We start from the raw sequence: 27,446 nt of genomic DNA on the forward strand, positions 1-27,446 counted from the left end.
TATTTTTAGGTAATTCCCCAGCTCCTTGGCTTTGTAACACGTTCTTGTAGCCTGGGGCCGTGGACTTGGCCTGTCCCAGTGAGGGCTGGTGCAGGCAGTGGGGTGTGCTGTGGTTCTGGAGCTCCCGAGGAGGGGGCTGATCTCCAGCTCCTGCAGAGCAATCTGAGCTGTAACTGCTGGATAAAAACGCTTGTTAGATGCACCCACTGGTATTTCACAGAGGGATGTGTGGCTGCAGGAAGCTGTTTGAAAAGCACCTGCGGAAGGTGCTGCTGTAAGGATGAAAATGCATTTACAGCGTCTGGGCTGGCTCTCCCCAGTGCCTGTGTCCACAGCCAACATTAGGGGTCTCTCTTCACCCAACACTGGGATCTCAGAGCTTCCCTGCACGGCCCAGGGCTCTGCCCTCACCTGCACGAAGCAGGGCTTGGAGAGCGAGCTCCTGCCTGGAGGGAGCTGGACCCTCCTGAGCTGGGAGGTGGCAACACGACCTTGGTGGCTTCTGTTCTGGAGGGGGCTGCCCTTGCTCCCAGAATGAGGCGCTGCCCTTCATCCGTGTGATGGGAACACCGATGCAGAATCGGAGCTGGGTCTGTGGTCACTGCTCCCCAGCCAGAGGCCAGGAGCTGTGTTGGTCCCTGCATTCTGGGCGAAGCACACCCCGGCGCTGTGGCTCAGCCAGCAGCAGGCAGAGCTGTACCCAAGCTGAGCCACAGGCTGGGGGACACAGGTGGGGTGACACCCCCGGGGCTGACAGGGCTCCCCTCGGTGCCTCCCCTGCTGCGCTTCCCAGATGCAAACCCTGCCGGCATGTTCTCAACCTGAAAATCCCTGCAGCAGGCTCTGGAGTGGCTGCAGCTCCATCTGAAGGTGTGCTCACTGGGAACTCTGCCAGCCCTGAGAGCTCTCACCCTGGCAGTGGTGACACTGCAGTGACATCCAGTGGCAGTGCTGCACCTCACCCACAGGTCCTCGCCAGGATCCAAATGCTGATGAGCACCCTCGTTCCTCTGAACAGGCCTCTTGGAACTTAAACAGGAGCAGCAAACAAAACAGACACGGCCACAGTCCAGCCTCTGGAGCCATCCCCCCCTTTTCATCTGCGAGGAGTGGATGCAGGGGTTGCTGTTGTGTGTTTGCTGCAGCCTGGCACAGAGCCTGGAGTTCACGGCTCTCCTGCAGAACCCACCACCACTGCAGGGCAGCTTTCTGCACCCCCAAACACTGTAATGAAATCTGTGATGAGTTTGTCACCTCAGAAACAATAATTTATTGGGAATCACAGAGAAACTGACAAGTACTGAAGTACAGACATTAGCAAACACTAATTTACATGGGCTGTTATCAGTTTATAAATAATGGGTGTGCAAGGACCTGCACTGCCAGGTCAGAGCACTGGCAAAGCTACTTGGTAGCACTGGTTTCTGCAGATTACAATGGGTGGTATTTACAGATTTAAAACTGCCTGGATGCCACTCTGTTCGATGTAACATTAAAATAGTGAAGTAGTCTCATGAGCTACAGCTCTACTGAGCTGAGTTCTGCCTCCATTTATATAAAATTCATTAATGCAATCAAAAGCAGAATCTGCTCCTTAATCTTTTTTAAATTAAAAGTTGAATTTAGAGCCTAAGGCCTAAGCTTGGTTTGATAGAAAATGCTTGTACCATGTATTCCCAGGCTGAAGCCCAGTACTGGCTACGTGATCCGAAGTAAGTAATCTATAGAAGCATGCTCAACACCCTTGCAGGAATTTAAACCAGAACTGCTTGATAATCTTCAGATGCCCCTTCAGAAATCTGTTTTTAACTTCAGCACTTGCTGTCTTTCAGCTCTAAGAACTTTATACATTCCAAAGCAGTGTCTTCAATGGATTTTGATGAGCCAGTAAGATTTGCAGCTAAGTAAGGCATAACTCCTGATGTCACTTGATTGAAGTAACACACCTGTTTGAACAAAAGTAAATGAAACAAAAAAGCCTACGGATTGCAAGCTAGCCAGTTTTTTGCAGAGCCTGGATGAGTATCACAGTTCTTATGGATGTGAATAGAAGCACACAGTGCTTCTGAAACTGAAGGTAATAATTTGCAAAAAGCATGCCTTTTTTACAGCACTCCAGTGATCTGGGTGTCCTCCCTGCTCTCAGATCCTCCAGCATCTGCAGGTAAATGTACAGAGCAGTGCAGCAAGAAACACTGTGTACAACATGTTAAATATGTGTGCTTTGTGAACAAAGCTGCTGCCTGAGAAAAAGGAATTGCAGCCATGGAGAGCTGCTGAAAGTTTTCATTAATGTGTTTTTTTTTTTTAATGGAGAGGTTTTAGCCTTTCCATGGTAAATAAGTCTGGTATGGGTCTAGAGATGGGATTCAGTTTGTGTGATTCCTGGCATATGAAAATTCAGGTGAGGAATGTAGTTTGAAGTAATTCTTTGGCCTTAGTGAAAAGAGAGAGACACCACCAGAGACCAGTTTATGGCACACCCTCTAGAGGTGTATTTTAGGACTCAATGACTCTGGAGGGGCAAGGCAGCCTCCAGTGCTTAGTTAGACCTCATTTCTAACAGTCAGATTGGCCAAAGCTGGGCAAGACAGACTCCACACACCCAGACCGAACTCTCTTTTTGGAGGTATTTTGCTGTTCCCTTTGCAGACTGTCAGGTCAGGTGAGGTGACAGCCCCAGGGCAGGGGGCACAGCTGGGCCCTGCAGGGCTACTCACAGTGCAGGAGCTGCTGCTGTTGCTGTGGATCTGAAACCCAGCACAGAGGATTTCACTCCTGCAGAACTCCGGGCTCGGGGGCACCGCCCTGAGGGTCACCGACCTCACAGCCACCATGTAGGGCTCCCTGCGGGGCAAGGGCAAGCATCACCTTCCTCTTGTTAAAAACATGCATGGAAGTAACTACATGTCATTTTCACAGGAGGGCAGAGAAGCTCCTGTGTGTTCAATGATCCGATTGAAAGCCTGGGCCCAGCTGAGTCTCCTCGAGGCTTCACCACAGACTCCAGTCCAGGAGACCTCTGTGGCAGCCAGAGAACAATCCCCCACCTCCTGTTCTTTTTAATTTACCCTGCACTCCTCAGCCCATGTTTACAGAATCAGGGAACAACCCTTACCCAGGGGCTTCATAGTGTGGCCACAGTAAAGGTATCCAAACTCATTCAGAACCCTCATGGGTGGAAAGCAAGCCCAGTACAGAATACTGCCTTTTACTTACTGTTAACTTGAAGAATTACTGAATGTGAGAAAAGAAACAGAATAAAGAAGGGCTTATAAGATACATCAAATGGTCCCATTTGCCCATGTTTCACTATGTAAGAACAAAAGGAAATCTAATACAAAATAATAAAATTTTAAAAAGCAGTGTATGTTAAACTGAGCAAGGGACTTGGCAGAATTTACAGACACAATATATGTGTGAGGTTTCAAGCACCTCCTTGACTAAGTAAAAGCTCTGTAATTACATTGAATGGGAGTACAAAGTCACTTCAAGCAAACAAGAAGACAAACTCCCATCTAGGTGCTTCAGCCCACTGACAGGCTCTCTGGGACATGATTTTTTCCCCAATTTGCCCATTTCAAATTTTGGCCAATTTGCCCTCCTGGAAGACCACACCCAAAAGTCACTATCAAAGAATCAGTACTGGACTATGCTAAAAATTCATGCTGATCTGGATTTATTTCATTGCACCTCCACATTGCAAAGCTAATCTGGTCGTACAAACTCAGGCATCAACATAGGAATCTCACTCCTTAAAAAGCACAGGGCCACCTTTGTCAGCCAGGGACAGATCCCGGTCACAGGACTCCAGAATGCGGCCCCAAAGAGCTCAGTTACAATCAGAGCCATACTCACTGCGGCCTGCAGGGCTGCCTTTGGGACACGAGGATCACAAAGTCTCTGGGTTTGTGGCCCGTCGTGGGGGGAGCTGTAACGCGATAGATTTTCTCCTCTTCGCTCACAGCCTGCAGGACCTCGCATGTCCTGTAAATACATTCCACACACAGGTCAGGCGCTGGTGCGTGCAGCAGCACCTCCTTCACAAACGCAGTGCAAACAGGCTCCATCCTAACACCGAACCTTTCATTTGCATGTTCCAGCAGCAAGGCAGACAGAGAGAAAAACTGGGGTTTTCTGCAACACCTCATCAACAGTATTTCTTTAGGTTTCATTTGTTACAAGCTGTAAATTCAGTAGAGATTGCAGATTTTCAAATATCCCTAAGATTCCACTTCCACCCTCTGGTAAAAATCTCTCAGGATGGAATAACTAACTGGAAATGCTTCACCAAATCAAATTAGTGTAATTTCAATTCAACTGTCTCTAATGACTATTGTACACCATAAAAGGTAAATAGAAAACCTCAAACACCTTTTAGAGCCATTCCAAAACCCATTTCCAATCAGACAGACTTCCAAACGTTATTTTTCTGAAAATACGCATTTTGAAGAACCCCATTTCTTGATTTCTCACTTTGACTGGACAGTGAAACTGAGGATCAGTGTCCCAAACAGCACAAACATGAAGGAATCCAGGTTTTCCTTAATTTTTAAAGTTAGCACGCCCAATACATCCACCTCGGTTCTTACTTTTAACTTTCTCTTTTTTTACTCATTTTGGGTTTTTGTTACTCTTAACACACACATGTCTAGGATTGGAACTGTGCTCATTTCAGAAAAGATGACCTCTGTCCCATCCCTCTCTTTTGACAGAGCACTCTGTATTTTGGAACCAGACTAAGCACAAACCGAATTTTATTTCTACACTAAAAAACCAAAATCCATACTTTGACTAATGAACCTTTGATGTCAAATTCTTACAACGCTTTCTTCCTAACGACGCAGCAAAGTTCCAGCACCATCAGGAGTGTGTGTGACAGAAAAGAGGGGTGCTCAGGGGGTTCAGAGCCGCAGGGAGAGGCAGGTTCTCACAGGAAGTGTCTGTCCCAGCGCTGGCGGAGCCTGAAGTCGGACAAGAGGGAGAAGGCGACGTGCGACGGAACCTTCACCTGCATCTCCACCTTGAAGGACAGCACAGCACCCTCCTCGTGGGTCCAGATTTTCACCTGAAAAAAAAAGCCAGCATGAATTAAAAACAAGGAATGATTACTATAAACACTTAGATGCATAATCCTACACATTTAGGACTCGAGCAGATTTTCTCAGGAGTTCCTGTGAAATTCCAGATGCCTTTGTCCAGGCAAATCAGCCACACCTTGGCATAGGCCCACTGCCTCTGGAGTAACTTCCCTTTCCAAAATATCCTTCTTTTTCTCCCTTTTTCTCTTCTGTGAAGCAGAGCACCCAGAAGTAATGACGTATTGAATAACTACTTAGAAACATAGTTTTGCATCTCTTGTCCCACACCTGTGCTATCCTTGTCTTGATTATCTTGGGTCTGTTTCTATAGGCCTAAATCCCAACACAGAGAATTCAAAAAGAATAACCTGTACATAACAATGAGCACACAAAAGAGGGTTTGGCACCTCCCACAAACCCCATATAATGGCAGAAGATGGGTACAACAGAATGCTTACAATTAGAAGGTTTTATTCCCAAATACACATGCTTTATTGCTTCTCAGATCCTGGAAAGTTTAACAGATTTTTATTTCCAAGTAATACAAAATTCATAAGGTTCATCATCACTGCTGAGGTTTTGTTGGGGTTTTTTTGCTGTATCAAAAATGAACGATCTTTTGGTTATGCTGCATTTGTGCAACAACACAGATTCTGTATTTTTCTGGATTTTCCTGTCCTGGAAGAGGAAATAAATCACAACATAATCCAGCAAGCACCTTGCTGAAGGAAAGTTTGGTGTAAAACTTAAGGCTTAAGAGCTTTAAAAGCCACCTACAGGAGGTCTGCATCAATATTCCTCTAAGGCACAGAACAGAAATCACATTGTTCTAGGAGTCTTCTAGACTTGAGAAATCACAAAACAAAGCAGGAGGTGCAGCTGTCAAAACACCTCTCTGCTGAAGGTGTTTTGCTGAAGTGAACATTAGCAAGGCTGGATTATCTCCACAGGCTTACAAGTCTTGTGGTTTTGTGTCAAAGACATCACAGTGCCATTTTTTACCTTCAAAAATTGTCAGTCAGCTTGGGGTCATTCCCCCTTTTGGTGTCCTTCTCCAGACTTCTTGTAAGCCCCCTTTAGGCACTGGGAGGTGCTTCAAGCTCTCCCCAAAGCCTTCTTTTCCCCAGGATGAAGGACCCAGTTCCCTCTGCCTCTCTCCATGAGCTGGTTCAAGCTTGCTTTTCCCAGCATCAGTGCTGTCCATTGTCTATTTGGCACAGCAGTGTTTACTGAAAGTCTTTAACCACTGGAACAACCTACACATGGAACTGGCAGATTTGCCATCACTGGAATTCCTTATTATTGTATCTGCTCTTACTCAGGTGTCTTATTGTCTACATGCAAGAGTCACTGAGCAGCGTTTCATAGCCTGTGATGCACAGGAGGTCAGACTAAAATACTGCAAAAGTCTTTTCTTGTCCCAAAACACCTGTGGAACAACATGATCTTGAAGTAAACTGAGAGTCACTACCCACATTTCAGAACCCCAGCCATGGCAGATGCTTGATGTCTCTCCATTGTCTGGAAAACACACACTGCACTGGGGTAACACCAGGTTTGCCCTTAGCTTTCTTCTGCTTTTCCTGGCAGCATCTTCCTCTGCTAGAACTGGTTTACACACATTTCCTTACTGATTTTGGATTTGTAACGCCAATTCATGAACAGAGAGGTGCTTTCCTTTCAGACTTCCGTGTTTTTTTTTTTTCTGCACTTACATTATCCAGGGTCCTGGTTATGTCCCATCCCGATTTTCTTGCCAGGTGTGTCAGTGCAGCTATGTTGCTGTAACTCAAATATGCCTGAAACACAAGACACATATCTGAAAATGGAGGGGTAAAGGTACATTTCACTAAACATTGCAGAAATGAGGTGGTGTTCTTTCTATCATTACGCTTCAACTGCAAAGAAATGTTTATTTTCCTTGTAAGTGAAAACACACTTCAGTAGTTTCTGAATTAAAACTCTTCAGTGGCTTCCTTATGCACGCACATGGCTGTTGGCAAAACAATATTAGTTAAAGGACAAGAAAACACTATCTTCTGCTTCTCCAGTTATAAAGCTGTGCAGAACAACTTTGACCACCAGGGAGACAATACAGATAACCTCTCAGACCACTGAATTAATGGTTTTGTCCATCTTCCTCTGCAGTAATTACACGAAAATTAACCTCTTCTTTGCTACCAAGCTGGGTCCATCTTGGCAATTGCTTTACACAGCAGGCTCACAGCAAAGAAAGTGCAAATACATCCATTTTTTGTGCTTGGCTACAGTGGATGCAGTTCTCATTTAACCACTGTATGAAGAGAATACAGCCTTAGAGTCCTTTCTGACAGGCTTTGATTTCACAGGAAATAAATCTTAAGCACGCCATTTTTATCACTGTGTGCATATTTTCATTCATTGTTCTGCAGAAAAAAAAAATGCTGCTTTAGCCACAAAACCTGGACACTGAAACAACATTTAGGTTGTCTATAAATCCACCAAAATTCAGGTTCAACACCATTCACTGGCAAGACACAAGCACAGTCAATGGCCCAGCATGTCCAAAGCAGAGATACCAGTCACCTGGTGCAGAGTATCTGGGAATGAACACCTGATTTCACCTCTCTCTCCATAGAAACAAAGTTTATGCTATTCCAATGTTCATATCTCTGTTGCTATCTCTCCCCCCACTTTTAGCACTTGCTAAATGGTTTCCTCACAGCAATTTCTTAGCTATTCAGTGGCTGGAGAAAGACAAGAAACAAAACCCCAAACTACTTCCTCTACAGGAGAATTCAGCTTCTGTAACAGCTGGGGACACTGAGGGATAAATCTGCAGGAGACCTTAAGGGACCACTTGTATGTGTCTATTTTAAAGGCTTTTTTTAATCCTTTGCATTGAACTTACTCTTACATCAGCAGTGAATCATCTGCTCTCCTTTTTTAGAAGAGAAATTTCATTGTGTTACACATGCATCCATTCCCCATGACCATCACAACACTTCAGTGCAGAGGGTCCACCTGTACTGCCACAGCCTGAACAGCTGTTTCACCCACCCCAAAGGGTGCACAAACACAGCTTTCTATGCACCTACAGATTACCTGGTTGCCTGTCTCCCAGGCATCAGAAGGCTTGTCTCCTTTAGCTGACAGCATGCATTTTCTAAAACAAAATTAAAAAGAGACATAGTAGCACGAATTGGTTCTTTACACTCACTTCTGTATATGCTAGGAAAAATCACTTTGTATAGGCTTAAGTGTCTTCTAAATACAGGTCCTTTTATCAATTTTTGGTTTGAATAACTGCTTTGTCTTTCTGAGAAAGATGGTGAAACAAAATAACCTACAGAGTAAAGTAATTTTGAGACAAGGAGCCTCTAATAATTTCCATGGCAATGAAAAAAAATTATTTGGCCATTTAAGCCATGTAACAGCCATATATATGTCAAAGAGAGTTCACTTACTTTATTTGGAGGATTATAAAATTAAGTTTTCAAATTAAGATCTGCCAGTGACCCAGCTATACCTGGTGAGTCGAATCCTCCTCCGGGCAATTGCTCCGTGGTACCTCCTCACAGCATCCTGTATGAAAAGTGAACCAGAGAATAAAACATCTCATTATTTTTGAACAAAGTCTGAAAAAGGACAACTAAAAATTATTAATTACAGATGGGCAAATGCCAGAGAAATAATACAGGCAAATAAAGAGCAATACTTTGTGTATTGAGCTTTCCACAGACTAACCCAAGTAAACTGGTGGTTTACTTTTTGCCTCAGCACTATTCCCTGAAATTTGAAAAATAACCAATGTGATAGAAGAGTTGTATCATTCTAGCATCCTCTTAGTGCTTTTTGGTCCTAAACCAGTGGCAGCTGGGCAGTGCACCACACACGTTCCACTCTTTCTAAATGTGCCACCCACTAAATAAACTATTAACCCAATTTTTCATCATCTGGTGTTCAAAGCACAATGGAGATTTTATTTTTTAAAGTCCGTTTTTCCTCTTGGGACAGCCTGCAATGAGCAATAGTGCAACTTACTGCCCCACTGAGTACATAAGAAACCTTGATTTATTTGTCTAGTTGCCATCCTATAAAAAATAAGGTCCCTGATGTTAAAAAATTATTTAATTTCTGCCTACACTGGCTCTCTAAAATTCTTGTAAGTAGAGCAGGAAGATTAGTGACAGGTGTCATCACAGCAAATAATTCAACAATAGCATCCACACTGTTCCAAGTGCTTCATGAACCACTTTCAGGGAAACACAAACTGAGATCTCCATGTCAAAGGAACTGAAAAGCCCACCCACGTCATGGGATTTGATTCCCACAGACTTCTTTATTCACTCTATTTCTCATCTTTGTTAAGGGTTTATAAAAATAACTGTTCACTGAATACTTACAAATTTCATCTACAGTCAGTGGAAATGGCACAAAACAAAGACAAGTGGAAAAATCTCCAAACACATCAGATTCTTCTCTGCCCATAAACCACAGAATCTCTAGTCATGAGGACCCTCTACTGAGCCTCTCAGTTTTGGAATAGTAAAGCTAACAATAACAAACCTCTCACTCGAGGGCAAACATTTCATTTGGAGCTTTTCTCTCCTGCAAGATGCATTTCAGTGCCCTGCCTGGTCCTTGCTTGCCCCAGAAGGCTGTGGTGACCACCCGGCTCCTGAGAGCTCACCTGTGTTGTAGGCTTGACCCTGGGGAAGGTGAGCAGCTCCCCTTTGTCATTCACAGCAGTAAAAATGAGGAATGCACTGTTAATGTGCCGTGGCTGGGCCTTGATCCACTCCTCACAGTTGTAAGCCTCAACACGGACACCAACCTCCAAGCTGAAAGGAAAGTTTGAATTAATTACTAAACTGCTGCAAGTGACGCAGCAGCAGCCCTGAGACATGCTAAAAAGGACTGCAGTACCTCCAGGCGTGCAGGAAGCCTGACTCAAATACCTTCTGTAGCATAGAAAATCAATTACTCAATCTGGACAGACACACTTCTGAAATAAAATAAAAGATGGCAGTAGCTAAATAGCATTAACAAAAATAAGCAATACACAGAACCCAGATCTGCCAACAAATGCTAAGATGGGAAAATCCTGGCAACAAGCTGGCATCTTCTGAAGAATCGGATCTCTTGGAGCAACTCAGCCCTTCAAAATCCCTGAATTTAAGAGCAATATTTATTGTCCGTGTTTGCAGGAATGGGATTTGGTGACAAATGATCTTTAAACTGAAAGTCAGAGAAAAATTGTTTTAAAATCTTCCAGTGATAAAAGTGAAACAAAAAAAAAAGCACATACAGGCAGTTACAGATATAGATACATCCCTCAAAGTTACACATGAAAAGTAATTCATTCCCTAATGAAAATCCTGCCGATGAAACCTGAAACACACAGTGTTGGCTGGTGCTGGAAATGCCAAGGCAGACAAGAGATGAGGAGCTTTACCTGTTGTGAAAAGTGTTGTTGACAATGGCATTGAAGACGAGGCGGTCACCCACAAAGGATGACCCCCAGAACTTGAACATGTTGACTGACTTCAGGATGGGATGGGAACGACAGAGGCGGCTGAAACAGAGAGAGAGAGCAAAACACACAGTTGTGCTAAAAAGCACAGCTGCAGGGGGTGACTGCAGAAACAAGGTTTGCAGGACCTGGAAGGTCACTAAATTACACTGATGTACTCCATGTTAGCATGTTCAGCTCCAAGAGCATGTAACTCGAGCTTCAACCATCATAATACCACTTATGTCATGCTGTTTGCTTTCCAACACATTTTACAAACACCAATTAATCTCACTGCTTGAGACTACCCTCTCTTAGAGCCAGACCATGAATCCCTTACCTACAGAGTACCCACCTACCTCACAGTTTCATTAATTTCTGTAGGACTGCACAGGGAGCAGGTTCCTGAGCAGAGTAAAAATGTCAGACCTTAAAGCCCTTAAATAATTAAAGGAAACCTGAGCAGAAAGGCCAAGCACCAGGGACAGTGTCCAAACAATGCCATGTCAGTTTACCTAGTCTAAATATTTGTACTTTTTGCTTGTTTTTAGATGCTTTCTGCTTGTGTGATAGGAAATGAGAATAAAAAAACCCTCATATGGCTGCCAGATGCAGTCTGTGTTAATAGGATCTTGTCTGCAAGCTCTCTGGAGCAGGCAAAAATCAGGTTTCTTCATCAGTTGTACATGTAGTCAAAGCCCTTCACTTTCTGCTGGGATGTCTGTGCTTCACAGGAAGAGGGGACAATATACAGCAGATGCCATTTATTTTTAGCCTCTGAAGCAACACACTGCTCTCAGTAAGGACCCCATGTGCACATCTGAGGATAGACTGTTCCATGGTGAAGTTTATAAATGTGAAAACACAGTTCTGTAGCACTCCTAGCTTTTAACTCAACTGCACAACTAATGTACCAGTATTGTTAAATGCACACAATTATCTGCAGCTAATTAACTGACTGGTACATCTCTTTAATAGTCTAATACATTTGAATTACTTTGTAATTAAATTAAAATAATTTGCTCTTCTGATTTAAAATGCTAAGTGTTGATTTAGTTTACAATGTTCAATCTAAAGATGCAAACACAATAATGATGAGGAGAGGAACAAACCAGAAATGGGCTTAAATATTCATTTTTTCCTGGAAGAGTACGCCCTGAATGCTTTTATTGCAAACATAAGGAATAAGAAAGTATATATCAAGTTCAAGCTAATATTACTAATATTCAAATGGTTTTATGTTGGAACCCTGAGTTCTGAGAATTTCAGCCTTTCAGTGCTGACAGACAGTGATCCTCAGAAGCACACTGCATTTGACCTGAAGCCTTGGGAAAGGCTTCCCAAGTTGTGTGATAACACTGAGGCTGCTGCTGTGTAGTTAAAAGTTATATCACTGGGTGGAATATGTAGAGATGTAGAAAAATTAGGTTTATGGGATATATGTAACAATATGGAGGATTTTGGGTGTGGATTTGTTCTTCTTTTCTCCTTCTTCTTCACAAATCTGGGTGTTCTGGTATTGGGTCAAAAAACCCGCACTGCAGATCATGAATAGTTAGTTATTGGATTATAAGTAAAAAAAAAATTAGTTGGCATTCCATAATTGGGTAATTTGGACCTTAGAAGACCTTGAAAGTTAGAACTTGGAGCCACTTTCACCTTGTTAACCAAGAGGCACATCCCGTGCAGCTGTACTATAGGTAAGAAAATAATAAACATCTAAGTCTGAAGATAAACTCCCGGGCTCCTGTATTTTAATTCGAACTCTGAGTAAAAGAACTCACAAAACAGAGGCAAAGAAGAAAGAAACGATAAAAGAGAAAATTAATAGTTTTATTGCTATCTGCAAGATTTACATGTATTGGCCAGCCAAAAAAAAAAAAAGATGGTGGGGAGGTGAGAAGCCAGAAGGAGAGTGAGTAACCTTTAAAATGCCCTTACAAATTTATTTTTCCTGGGTTATCCCTCCAGTTCCGTTCCTCCATCACAGTCTGTGGCCATAGAAACTCTTACCTGGCACCCTCAAAGGTCAGGTCTAACTCTGAGTGGCCTCACAAAAGGTTCATAGTGAGAGTAGTTATTTCTCAAGCAAAAACTAACATCTCTGTTTTCAAACATCATCTGACACCAGCTATTATTCCTGAAATTTTCAACATGAGTAATCATGTTTGACATTAATTAGTTCAAAGAAAATTTTGTTCGATACTCCATTTGCTGATGTTTCCCTTCCTTTTTAAAATCTAAATGTGACTCACACTAGGTAAAATTTATCACATGAAAACAGGTAAATATTCTGAGTCATATTATGGCAAAAATCTGCAACAGTCCCTTCAAGCCATTGGAATTGCACGCGGGGGTAAGGTCAGTGCACTCTGATGTTACAGAAACAAGTTGTTTATCCAACCACTACAGAAAATCTGTTGTTATCAGTAAAACCACTGGCTACAAATCAAAACCATATGAATAATGAATAGAGAAGCCATTTAATTATTAAAGATAAAAAGGGAAAACATATCTAACATCCCTGCAGTGAATTAGGTCACTTGGTATGCAAGGAGAATTCAAACTGAAACTTGAGTGGTGCTTACAAAGAAGCTTTGTACAGTGTCCAGGAACAGGAAGGGAGACAAATACAGTTTGACTCCAGGGAAGAGGAATTAAATGATTTTATGTCTGGGTCACACTGACAAGCAGTGTCACAAAATATACTTTGTTCTTTTTACCTGAAGATGCCTGATCTCTTTAAAGTGCTAAAATTGTTGCAAGCCATAGGATGTGCAACTCAGTGGGACTGAAAGGTCAAGTGACTTGCTGAGGGTTATACATCCGTTCTGTGTACACACCAACAAAACAGAACCCACTTCTGCAGATCGTTCTTCTCTGACTTCTTTTTCTTATGGCATCATGAGGATCTGCAGACTAAGTTACAGAAGGCTGTTCATTTGTGGATGTCACTTAATACAGGGTCAGTTATGGTTTTATCCTTATTAAACAACTTTGTTTAAAACCTTTGCTTTTAAAACACTGTACCAAGCACAAGGAGGGTGGGTTTCTGCTCCTGTATCCAGTGTCATCTACCTGCAAAGATTCCCAGGAAGATAACACAGCCCCTTTTGCCTTAGGGCCTACATGTGTAACAGAGTAATTTCTGACTCTCAGTGGCATGGCATGCTGTGGGAGATGTACCACATAAATAGTTCAAAGGCCTCCTGTAATGTGAGGAGGAGGAACAGTCACTAAGGCCTGGGTCTGTATTCTTCATAAAATAAATCCCTGTGAAACCTTTAACAAAAGCATATCCATTTAGAACCACACGCAGAGAAATGCTGTAGGAAAGTACCTTGCTGAAATGCTTGCCACTGTCTGCATCCAAGCCATGATCTGGCCACCGAAAGTGTTTCCATGATGGTTTGCATGAGGAGGCAGGACAAGCTCAGTGCTCTGCACATGAGTATGTTCAGTTGAAAGTGCATCTTTCTCCTCACAGGTATCTGAAACACAGCAGCAGTGTATCAATGAATGCTTTCAGAAGAAAACATACCCAGTGAAGCATGCAGCTTGCTTCAGACTCAGTGAAAAGAAGAAAAACAAAGGCACAGAAGAGCCCTGTGGTTTGCAAGAGAAGCAAGAGGCTGAACGTTTACTCTGTCAGGGTGTGTTCACGGCTGCCAGCACAGCTCCAACAGGGGCTGTCAGAGCAGTTCAGCAGCGACTCAAAAGTCTGTCAAAGACTCTGCACTGTGTGTGATGGACACCTGTACAGATGTGTTTAATTAAGGTTAGAGCAGGACACAATTATTTCATAACTTGCTACAAATCCTGTGATTGTCTGAGACAACACTGAACAGATGAGAGAAATGAGGATCTGAACCAGTGATCATCTTATGTTACCTGAGCTAATGTCTAATTCTAATGTCACTTTCAAGTGTTTAGCCATGCATCCTCACTCTAATCTCTGTTCTTCTCTTTGGTGTTTTGCAGGAACAGATTCAGGCATGAGATTACATCAAGTAATTTTAAAAGTGCCTATCTGTGCTAGGAGCTGCTTGACCTGAATGGTACTATTGACTTATGCCATAATTAACTCACTCTGTGATTATACAAGTGTGTGGAAACGTATGACTAACTCGTACTTTGGACCTACTTAAGTTGTTCCCTAAGATCCACTCATCACACAAACTTCACTTTCAGGGTATGATTTGTACCTATTTTGCTACCTAGCAGGCTGCACACTCAATGTACCCTCTCCTCCCCCACTTTGCTTGTTCTGTCTCCTTAAGGAGGTGAAGTAGTGCTACAATAATACCCTTCAAACAAGTTTCCAGGAAAGGCAGTGGAGACAGAACCCATCGACCTCCGATTTGTCACTCAGGTTATTAAACTCTACCCTGTGAGACAGTTACCATGAAGACAAATAGCTTGTTTTCTTGTACCAAACAAGACTCTTCAGTTCTATGAAGTTGTACTGAATTGTTAAAGCTAGATTTTTTTTTATAACAGGTTTAATCTCTCCTCAGTAAAACCACATAATGTCTGTTATTTATACATGGAGCTACTGCTCAGATTTTCCAAATACCAGCATATTTTCTTAACTGCTCTAATTTCTTCTGTGGGGGAACACAACAACTTCTGAGCACAACTTTCTTTAAGAACAGAAATTACTGCCATAAATAAAGAGAAACCTGTTTCTTTGCTCAGTTTTTCTAACTTTTTTTACCTGTTTTGACCTCTATGTAATGAAACTTCTCCTGCTTGTTGGGAATAATGTCAGGGCAAAACATAGCTCTTACTTTGCTTTCTGGCAAAGACATGGCCATAAGCCCGAGTGAATTTCATCCTTCTGTCTACATCACAAATACTGTCCCAGAACTTCATTGCTGTAATGCAGAGTTCTGTGTGGCTTGTGAAACCTCACACACAGAACCTACGTGAAGATCTGCATTGCACATCTATTTAATGCACGCTTGGCCTTCAACCCTGCATTTTTAAATCTGGAATTTCTGAAAGATGAAGAAATACCAGTGTATCAAAATAACTGCCTAACACACCTCTGGCACCTCTAAGCACAAATCTGGCACAGACTTTTCCACCTGACACCACAACCCCTAGGAGATGTTTTGTCTGCTTTTTTCCTTCCTTCCAGCTGCCCACAAGTCTTTGTTCCACCTTCTATGCTGAGTACAGAAATCACCTTCCTTATTGCTCTCCTGCATTAGCTTCTGAAAGACCTGGACATAGCCCAGACGGATTCTTCTCCTCTCAACAGCCAGGCTGTGCTCCAGGTGGTCTTCTGTAGACACAAGCTGTACGGGTTTTAACTCAACCTGTGCAAATGAGAAGGAAAAAACCAGAACAGGTCTGAATGTCACAATCATGACAAAGTACACTTTTGTACTTAAAACAGCATCAGTATTTCCTGCAACTTTTTCCTATCAACTGTCCAAGATGACAAGTTTATTAATACAAACAAGCACAGAGTTTAAAGTTCAACAGATTCTGCATCATCCTTTCAGAATCATTCATTAAAACTCAGTGACAAAGTGCTTTTAGCTTTTAAATACAAACATCCATGAGAGCACACAGTGTTTAAGACAGTTCTCATTTAAGAAAAAAAGAAAGAAAAAATAAAAAAGACAGGAAAAGATGGAACTTCATATGAAGGTTTGAGGATTGAATTTTTGAACTACAAAAATAATCCAGTTGCACTGATCAGTGGTGTCAGTGTAAATTCCTGTGTCAGTTCAATGACCAACTGAATCCAAACCTGTACTGGCTTAAGAAAATTACTACCTTTGGATAACTACAGCACAGGTGTCACTGCACAATCACATGTGAGATTTGTCTAGAAGGCCTAGCCTCAGGAACATTAAAATACTGCACAAAGCAGTGCACCACAGACAAATTAAACATTTTGTGTCTTGCAGTGATGCCACTAACGTTTCTCAGCTTTTGACTCTTCCCTCAAACCCTCTTGCAGATTCATTGCCCCCCTCCCAGTCCTTTTCAAGAGTTTCCTAGATTTTCCCAGATGGCTCAGCTAAAATATTAGGGTGGTGGCTGTATTGGGATTCCCTCTGTACAACTTCAGAAACAGTTTTCAGAAAAGCGGATTTGAAAAAAATATTCTTCAATTTCTCTGAGACTTTAGTTTGTGATGGAATTTGAACTGAACTCTGAAACTCCCTCTGGGTCATTCCTGTCTTAAGCCTAATCTTAGTTAATCATCACCAATTTAATCCTGAGTTAATCTCCTTGGAGATCTGGGCAAAAGGTAAGCAGGTTGATATTATGAGTATGATATCAAACTAATAATAAACAATTCTTACTTGATAGAATTTTAGTGCTATCAGGGTAGCAATTTAGCCATTAGCCTTTCAGAGACAAGTTGGGCTTTAGTTCTGGTGAAACTGTTTCAATCACTTTCTTCTCCAAAGTGTGCCACATCTTCACAGAAGAGAAAGCAGGAGTGATTGGATACATTAATATATCATAGGATATATCATGGGATGACTCTGCCAATCTGCAGTGGATGTTTAACAGGCAGATGTGCTGTCATAACACATTCCATGAGACAGGAAAGTCAGATCCGTGATCCAGAAAGTACAATTTGACATACAGAAGGAATTTATTCAGAGAATCTGAGGAGTATTTGGCCTTTCTCATAAGGAAACGCTAAAAGGACTGTGCCTCTCTGGCACAGCGATGTGAAGGCCAACAGTACCATGACTGATTTCTGAACACCTCCAGAGAGCCAAACACTGGGGAGAAGAAACAGCCCTGGCGTGAAAACTAATTAACATAAATGGCAACGAATCCATTTAGATTGGAAGTTAGCTTAAAAATAATGTCTTCTGTCTGAACAGTGATGTCTGAACAACCTCCCCAAGAGGGGAAGCGAAGGATAAAAGCCTCCACCCTACAATCAGCTTCTGAGGAGGAGAGAGATTCACAAGGAGACTCACAAGGATCTCTCTTTCATCGCTTGCCTCTGCCAATACTGCAGCCCATAAAAAGACCCCACTTCTATTATGAACAAATGTGCAAAAGGAAATGGAAATAACAATAATGGAAATAATAATAATTATATTAATAATAATAATAATAATAATAACAACCTAACCATTTCAGAGCAGAGAACTGGAAAAAAATCCCAAAACTCTACCTCATAAAGTCTGGACTTCATGATTTTTCCTATCACCAACCAGAATAAACAGTGCTTCTGCTGTGTTTCACAACCAGAAAAGTTGGGTTATTTCAAAGAAACTCAATCAGTCCAAGCTTAGGAGAAAACAGGAGAAATACCTTTCCAGCACCATCTGGTTTGGCCACGTATGTTGCATATGCCACACTCACAATCTTTTCGGCATTAGTCAAAACATCCTGCACTGTCACCTTGATGCCAACCTACAAGGAAGATGGTGGTGGAGGAAGGAGACAAAAAAGGTGCTTACATCGTTGTCAACTGACCTGAGACAAACCAGTGCAGTTTTTATCAAGTTAATCATGTCCAGTCCCTTACACCTAATGGAAAAAGGTTAAAAAAATTGCTCTGATCACCGATACATCTCTGATCATCACAACGTTAACCGAACTCTGAAAGGTTTTTTAGTACAACAACTCTTATGTATGTTCAGCATCACATGTAGGGTAAAATTACGAAACAGGAAGACACTCAGATGTAGTTTTACGGATAATTCCTTCCATTTACTTGTGTGGCATTTGGAGTCCCCATCTGAGTATTCTAAGATCTGTACATGCAAAAAAGTGTGTTTAGCGGTGCAAAACACAATGAAACACTTGAACGTGAAATACTGAATTTGATCCTGTGGGATAGGCTTGACATACACCAAACTCCTGATCTTTTCTAATTTTTAGAACCTTTTGGAATACATTACCTGTGTGATGCATCATTCCCATTAATAATAATGGGAATTGGACACAGGCACAATGCACAAAAAGCATCCCCAAGGTTCAGTTCTGATTTGAAGTGACTGGGCAAGGCTTTGCAGATTTATTACAATATGAAGACTAAGAACATGTGTACACCTGAGATACATATTTTTGTATCAGAAGTTACAAAAATGCTTTGAACTCCACGTATTCAGTGGACCTGGCCTGGACCAACACCACCTATCCCATCCTGCCCATTACGCCTGCCAAAGGCTTCAGTTCTTCGGGGCCCAGTTTCTGCTCTGACATGGATTATTTTACAGGAAACACACAAATGTAACACTCTGAAAGCAGTTTCATGAGCCAGTGTTACTGTTCAGATATCTGCAAGTATCTGGAACAAATACATCTGGACCCCTGCTGTGTTCCTCTACTGCTCCCACCTCTGCTCTATTCCTTCAGTATCTTTAGAATTAAGAGTAATGATCTCTTACCTCCATGCTGGTTTTGAATGCTCTGTTCACCTTTGTTCTGATGGCAATAATTTGTCCAACCCTGTTAAGAAGAATAAGGCCTCACAGAATGCAAACATGCAGCTTTATAAGGGATTGAATCTGCCTCTCGAGGCACTCCTAACAGTAGTGAGGAAAATCTCATTAATCAGTCTGTGTCTTCCACACTGCACTGAAAATTCACTGAAAAAAAGTGAATTTCTCACTGTTTTTGATTTAACACTGTTATTCACCAGTCAGATTTGGTCAGTAAAATTACAGCCACTCAGAGAACAGCATAACATTAATGCCAACATTCCTTCTCTCTGCTGGTGTCTGTATGCTGTCAGGTGTGCTCCAGGCCCCCAGGTGCACCCAGAAATTTTGGCTTTTGCTCAAAAGCACATCTTGCACCAAATCACTGAGTACATCTAGCTGCAGAAACAGTCAGATACACTCTACATGCACCCCTGGCACAGAGGCACATGAGGCGATAACCCCAGGACAAAAAGTGCTCCTGGACATCTTTAAAGGACGGGGAAAGACTTCACGTTCCAAGTCTTGGCCAAGAACAGGATTGCTTGTCCCTTCTGTGCTAACATCAACCCTTTGAAAACTACTCTTTCCCATTCACCTACATGATACACCTACACAGAATTTTTACTTTACCATCTAGTATTATTTCACTATATTATTATTTTTTTAATTATGTAATTTATTATTTATTATCTTTTACATTCTCTTCATTATATCATCAAATCCAATTTAAATGAGGAAATACTTTCTTTCCTTCTGGAATTCCTAAAGTACCTGTTCCATGTTGGTGACAGGAGCAAACCTTGTTTCCAAACCCCTCAAATCCTAACTCTAAGCAGTGCTGAGAGGGTAGAAAGAAGGCAATTTGCCCTCAAGTTTTCCCACTGAGAGGAAGTAAAAGTGCACAATGTGCAGGGTAAGCCAGAGGCACAGCCAAAACAGATGGGAGTCAGGCCACTGCCTCCAGGGAATTCAAACTGAGTTACAAATGCTGAAGAGCAGTCCTGGGGCAGGCCAAGTGGAGCTAATTACAGCCAAGACTGAAGTGAAATATAACTCAGAGCACTTGGGTACTGACAAAACCTTCACAACAAAGGATTTCACACAGTTATTACCCCAGTTTATTAAAAAAATAGTAAGAAGAATTTCTTCCTAATTTAAATGAATAAAGTTTTGACATTTAAAGGTAAAGGCTTACTTAAATTGCTTATTCCTCTGCAAAACTAGAATGGGAAATAGGAAATAGGAAACCTGCTCCTTCATAGGACCTGACAGGAACAACAAACTACACAGCAATTTTCTCTTTCTTGTTCACACCCAAGAACACGGGTGGAATCCTTTGGGTGGAAGGGGCAGAGGAAATGGTCAGTGGAAAGAACTGAGACCATCTGCAGGTACACAGCTCTCACTAGCTTCTGGAGAGGATGCTCAGAAGCAGTTTTTGCATTATTCATTGCAAAGAAAAAGCAGAACCGTTAAGGCAGTAGCTCTCAACTGCACAGCTAAGGGACCCACCAGCTCCCTTCCAGAAAGGAGTGTTCAGAACAGTGACTACAGATAGGCAGGGGCAGAAGTCACACAACACCACACTCCCACTTAAAGCTGTCAGAAACCTACCCGAATGAAATGACCGTGATTCACCCATGGAACACTAATAAATTTTAAATAAATGTGATTTAAAATCAGATGCAACTGAAAATCAGTACCACTGAACTGCTGTGTTTACACAGACAGGGAAGAGGTTATCATGGTATAAAACCAAGTTTTCAACTATATAGATTTGTGACAATTTCTGTTTACATCTCAGCTGAAATAAGCACAGAAGACTTAATCCTTACAGAAGATTTAGTAAGCTGGTTTAGGTAAATAAACCTTACACCAAGTCACTTCCTTAAAAACCATCTTATTAATTTACTAGTGGGAGCAGCAAAGAGCTCTTTTAATTTATGCAAGATGTTTGTATGATAAACTAGATCTGGCAAAATTTAGGAAGTGCACAGTAACCTACAAGCAGGATGTTTGGGATAACCTGACACCAAAAAGCAGTTTCTTAAATAATCTCTTTCACAGTTACAAGATTTATACCTAAATTCTTGTTACAAATGGAACACTAGTATTACAAGTGAAAGAAGAACTGGGGAAACAAATTTGGAAGGAAAAGTATTTTCATTATATTCTAGAAGCTCAGTTCTGATCTCAGGAAATGACGTGAAAGTGCCCTGAAGCTACTAAGTCTGAACTATTACACCTCAACGGGAAATATTACCCTGACTTTGATTAGTTTTCACAGACAGGATTTTTTTCTACGGACAAAATTAAAAACACAGAGCAATTCCAGGCAGGACAAGCACTCCAATACTGTAAAACAAACCAAGAAACTCTCTTTTGAGTTCCAGATTCGGTATGATCATGTTCTCTTCTTTGTTAGTGACTCTAGTTCTTACTCTAATGGACACTGCTCTAACAATCACAAGTGTGAGTGGATGCTTATTTTACACTTGTGCCAGGAACAGTTTCAAACTGACATCAGCTGTACCTCTGACAGGCAGTGTTGCTGCGTTCACAGCCACGATAACTGCATGGGCACTGCTCTGTGCAACCATGTCTATCCCATCTAAGCACTCATTAATTCCCAGACTGCATAGTGTGAAACCACAAAAAACCCACAAAGTAATGGCTTTAAGTTTCTGTAAAGACATGGTTAAGGAATAAAGGTCCTATTTCCTCTTACAGTGTCTTTTATCCCTCTGAAAACTACGAAAAATGGTTGGAACAAGTTCAGTCCTGTATTATATTGTAGACTCAGTCGATTCAGTGCTCAGTGAATGCAAAACATTTCTGTTTTTCCTAAAAGAGCTGAAAGAAAAAGATGTTAAGAAAGAGAACTGGCAACAATAAAAACACTAATAACAGTAACTTTTATAGGCGTGTATTCCTTATTTAACAGAGATAAGCAGTGCCCTGCAGCATTCACTAGAGCCAGGAATCACCAGGCCATCAGTATCTCAGCAGGCATTTGACTGCCAAGTCAAAGTAACAACAGTTTATTTCTGCCCTGTGAAATGGATCTGCTCTCTAGGTGGGTCAGGCTATCACAGGTAGAAGAGAGCAATTTTGAGACTTAGCCCCGTGACCGTGGTGAGTTCATGGGTCTGCTATCTCCCATTTTATAATGCCCTGGTTTATCTCTGCCAAATAAGAATCTGCAGAATGAAAACATCTGACTGTCATCAGCTGGTTTGTACCTGGCAGCCTCTTCAAACTGAACGTCATCCATGGACGCTGTCACGCAGGACACCCCAGCATGCTTCTCAGCTTCAAAAGAGACACAGGGACACACAGTTACCACACTGCCCCTGCAGGGACCTACACCCTTGTGGGGTCGTGCCTGAGAGACAGAGACCACACACAGCAGATCCCACTTCTTCCCGTGAACACCATCATGCAACTCTGCAAGGGGCCCCTGAGGAAAAAAGAGATGCTAAATGTGATTAAAGGTAACATGTTTTATCATGATTTTGTGGTAAAGGGTGTTCACGTTTATGGCTAACATCAGGAGATGACACTAGATGATAGCAACTATCCTACTCAAGTTTGAAAACCTCTAACTAAGGTCTTTTTCTTAAAATGGGCATTCTGGTAAGAGAGCCTTAGCAAGCATTTTGAAGGACAGAACGAGTCACAAAGTGTTACAAAGCTCACAGAAAGCTCATCATTCTCCCTCCAAACAGTATGTCATGAACATCAGCTAGGGCAATCCAGTGTGGAAGTTTTATGTCAGCTGAAGATTCTGAGATACAGGATAAAAACCTACTGGCTTATTAGTGTGGTCACAACAGTGGAAAGCAGCTAAGTATGTGTCCTTAAGGAGAGGCTAAGGACTGAGGCTACGCGTCAGATGCGGTTGAACAAAGCTTTGTATGTTTTAAACTTCTTGAATAGCTCCTTTGCAGAACCTACTCCACCAGTCATCAGGCATTTTTCAAATAGTACTCAGGCAAAATTGAGAGCAAATCCTTTTAGTCTTGATCAAAGATTTACAGACAGGAAAGATCAAGGGTTCATTTCAACTAATAACTTGGGGAAAAAGGTATGCTTGTGTCTCAACAGGTGCAGGACTGAAGTGGATTCCAGCAAAAAACGTAAAACCCTATCAAGTCGAGAAACAAGCAGGAATCGACTCCGGGAACAAGGAGGCGAGCACGCAGACGTGAATCAGTGTCAACGCTACTGTCGATGCCACAGACATCAACTGGTTTTTTGTACAAGAACTGTGGATGGAGTCTTATGCAAAAAGTGGGAAAGTTAAGGGTGTAAATTCTGAATGTAAGAGTGTGTTAGAAGTTGTGTTACAGATCAGAGATTCCTATGTGGGATAAAGCTGTTGAGAATGAAGCTCAATCAGGTATTACACTTGTGCCTTATCATCTCACTGATTGACTTAAGCAATGCAGCTTTCCCAGTAAAGCAACCAAAAGAAAATGTCTGGGAGACTTTGGCCAATGCATCAGGCCTAGATACCATCTGCCTAACTCATTCAAGACCAAAGAAGCCATTTTCAACATGTTTGGTTGGTCTACCAGCAGACAAATGGCCACCTTCCAAACATGCCAATCTAAAACTTTCACGATTCGGTTCAAATCCAGTGGAAAGTTGGGATGTTTGGACCAAATCCCTTCTGAAAGCTCCTTATGAACCTCAGGAATTGGGAATTCTTGGTTCAATAAAAATGGAGTTTTGTGTAATATTCAGTTCTCCAGGGTTGAAACAAATAAAGACAAGATAACAGATGTCACTCCAAATTACAAAATACATAGAAATGCAACATCTTGGTGCAATTCAACAGTAAAGATGAGCACACCATTCAACCAGGATCCATTACAATTGCCACAAGGGATTTTTCTCATTTGTGGAGACAGAATTTGGCCTGAAATCCCCTCAAATGTCAAGGGCGGTCCATGCAGCTTTGGAAAGCTTTCTTTGCTAACGCCTAACGCAAAAATGATAAAAGAACAGAAGAGAAAGGAGAAAAGATTTGTTGAGCAATATAAATCTGATTGTAATGACAAATTTGCAGCTTGGAATTTTGGACAAAGGTTTTCTGCAGCTCTCCTTTTACCTGGTGCTGCTGCAGGAGCAGCCTTGAGACAATTGGATCAATTGGGCTGTTGGCTAAGTAAGAACTCTCGTGCTCTCTCGCACTGAGCGATGTGTTAACTGATGTTCAGAGTGTGAGACAAGTGACTCTGCAAAACAGAGCAGCAATTGGTTATCTTCTATTAGTGCATGGACATGGATGTGAAGAATTTGAAGGTATGTGTTGTATGAATTTGTCAGATCATTCGAAATCCATCCATGAAAGTATACGGCAATTAGAGGATGGAACAGCTAAACTTGGAGAAGAAAGCGGATCATTGTTGAATGATTTGTTCAATTGGTTTGACCTTACACCTTTATGGAGAAAAATTTTGAAGGCAGGTTTGTATGTTTTAACTATTGTTGTAATTCTTTAGTATTTGTACCTTGTATACTCCACTGTGCTAGACAAGCCACGGACAAAGCTGTCAAGGGAGTGGTTTTGGTTCAAACAGGAGGGGGAGATTTAGGAACCCAGAGTGCCGAGAATATTTCTCTGCCTGTTTTTAAGGGTTCTTACCCCCCTGAACAACACTGTTTTAAACTCCAACCTTGGAAAAAATTACCAACGGTCAGACAAGAACTAGAAAATACAGTGGTGTGAATTAGGTGATAGACTATGATGTAAGACTGTCACAGGGTGAAAATTTAGAGGTTTTAGGCTTCTCTTTGTAGTAAATAGATAAAAGTAAAAAATATCAAAATGGAGGATTGTTGTTGTTCTCTAGAAGACCTTCTTCTCCTTCTTCTACCACTCCATGTTCTGCACTCAAAGTAGTTTGGGATGATTGGATAGAGAATTCTGCAGTTCCTGCCCGTGTTACTGAATAACTGGTAGGAAAGTTAAAATAATGTACGTTTTTAGTAACTATTGGTTAAAATATCTTTCAAAGACCGTGTAAATCTTGACAATTAGACTTCACTCCTGCTTTCAATGCTCTATGCTGTACCTGGGTCACGCTAGTGGCTCTGTTCCTCTGATAAGACTTAATAAACAACTATCTGGAAGCATTGAAACTCCAGGAAAAGTCTCAGTTTATCTCTGAAACTCCTTGCAAGGACTTTTAGAAAATTCTCTCCCATCAGGAGGGATTTGGTTTATGGCACGGTTCAATGTCATTAGTGTTGCACCAAAAATGCAGGAATGAAATAAAACCACACAATTTAGAAAATTCAAAATGAGAATTCACCTGCTGTGAAATATTTTTACCTAAATATGAACAGTTCTTCATCTCCCTGGGATACATTTCGTTGTGAAAAAGAATGCACCCTTTTTGTATTAATTATGGAAAGCTAATCTGGAAAAAGTAAAAATCTTATTTATCGTTAATATTTAATCACCTGATAGTTAAGTTTTTATAGCAAGTTAATATGACATATGATTTATTTGACCATAGCACCTTGAGCTTCCAGTCAGAAGATGAATGTCCAGTGAACCAGGAGCTGTATAAACACAGGGAACCTCTGCTCCAAAGTCCTGAGTGACAGAAGCAATAGAGTGGACTGGCAGGAAGCCTGGGAAACAGCACTGCAGAACAGGCAAGAGCTCTCACTCCCAAGCAGCCCCGTATTTTCAGTGAGTATCACAAGAGAGCTCAGAAATCAGAGATTTTATATCAGTATCTGAGGGGCTCCCTTTGAAAATATGAGGGGAAACCACAGCCTCTCCTCAAAAAGCGCTGAAGGGCTGAAATCGAATCACTCCTCCAGACACCTCTAAAAATACGCGTGCTCATTTGGGGAAGCTGCCCCGCCGAGGCGTCCCCGCGTGTCTGTGCGATCCCTGCGCAGGCTGCGGGCGGCAGGGGCAGCGGGACAGCCCGCGGCCACCGGGGACAGCCACCCCGAGCCCCGAGCGGGCTGGAGCCCCGAGGGCTGGAGCCCCGAACGCCGCAGGCTCGCCGCGGGCGGGCCAGGCACGCACGGGGAACGCAGCTCGCTGGCAGCGGTCGCGGCTCTCGCCGCGCTTCCCCTGCAGCCTGTGCCCACAGCAGGCACTCACAAGTTACTTCCACAAGTCAGCGAGGAGGTTTTAGAAGCTTTCGAAGCCGAGATACGTCAGACATGGAGTGCTCTGCACGCTGGTTGGATATGTGGTTGTTTCACAGAACCACAGAATCCCAGAATAGCTAGGGCTGGAAGGGTCCTCTGGAGACCATTTAGTCCAATCCCCTGCCAAGGCAGTGGCACCTTTCCTTCCTTTTAGCACGCATGTGCCAATAATCTTAAATTAGCACTTTTCTTTCTTACTTATCTTTTCCCACCTCTCTTCTTCCCTTCTGCTGCTCCTTTTTAAAATTCTCCTCATCCTCACATTCCCATCACCTTCCCCGCTCTGCCGTGCCATCTGACAGCTCATAGTGTCTGTTCCTAAATGGACTCCAAATCCCCTGGGCTCCTCGAGAGAGACGTGGATCTCCTGGAGCGGGTCCAGCAGAGGCTACAAGAATGACTGGGGGACTGGGGCATCTTCTTCATGAGGTAAAGCTGAGCTGGGTCACTTCTTCATCCTCGGGAAGAGATGGGTGAGAGGGGACCTCATCCACGTGTATAAATGTCCAAACGGGGTGTCAGAGCATGGATGAGGCTCTGTTTGGTGGTGCCCAGCAATGCAACACAAGGCAAGGAGCAGAAAATAATGCCCAGGAAATTCCACCTCAACATGGAGCTGTGCCAGGGCAGGGTCAGGCTGAGATCAGGAAAGGCTCTTCCCCCAGAGGGTGCTGGCACTGCCCAGGCTCCCCAGGGAATGGGCACGGCCCCGAGGCTGCCAGAGCTCCAGGAGCGTTTGGACAGCGCTGCCAGGGATGCCCAGGCTGGGATTGTTGGGGGGTCTGGGCAGGGCCAGGAGCTGGGCTGGGTGATCCCTGTGGGTCCCTTCTAGCTCAGGATATTCTGTGATTCTATGATGAAGAACTTCTGCAGGGAGCACTGTAACAGATTGCCCAGAGAGGCTGTGGAGTGGAGCTCCCCGGAGCTATCCCAGCAGTGTCTGTATACGAGCCTGTGCCCTGTGCTCTGGGGCTACCCCGAGGCGGGACAGGATGACCACTGTGAGCCCTTCCACCCTGCCCCACCCTGCCACCCGCTGCAACCTCCAAAGCCCTTTCCCCGCTCCACGGGATGAAACCTTCCCTCAAGCCTCCCGCTGCCCCAAGGCGGGGACTGTCCCCTCCCGCTCCGGGCCGGGCCAGCACCGGGCCGGGCTCCCCTGGCGGTACCTGCGAGGCAGGCGGCGGCGTCCATCCATCGCAGCAGCGGCCCCGCGCCCAGCTCGCCGCGGGGCCCGGCGTGGGCCGGCAGCACGGCCTGGCACAT

General features: G+C 42.9%; 1 protein-coding gene across 1 annotated transcript; it reads right to left on the bottom strand.

Moving 5' to 3' along the window:
- Positions 1-1,811: 1,811 nt before the first annotated feature.
- ACOT12 (acyl-CoA thioesterase 12) lies at positions 1,812-27,446 on the bottom strand (the record flags this gene model as incomplete). The annotated part of the gene is made up of 15 exons (XM_082302121.1): positions 1,812-1,946; positions 2,721-2,847; positions 3,859-3,987; positions 4,935-5,068; positions 6,797-6,880; positions 8,166-8,226; positions 8,590-8,645; positions 9,754-9,904; positions 10,519-10,638; positions 13,916-14,066; positions 15,767-15,899; positions 17,878-17,979; positions 18,960-19,020; positions 22,238-22,307; positions 27,350-27,446. 15 exons carry the CDS (start codon positions 27,444-27,446, stop codon positions 1,812-1,814), a joined length of 1,611 nt encoding a protein of 536 aa, XP_082158247.1.

The sequence above is a fragment of the Coloeus monedula genome (assembly GCF_965178545.1).
Source record: "Coloeus monedula genome assembly, chromosome: Z".
Lineage (NCBI taxonomy): Eukaryota > Metazoa > Chordata > Aves > Passeriformes > Corvidae > Coloeus > Coloeus monedula.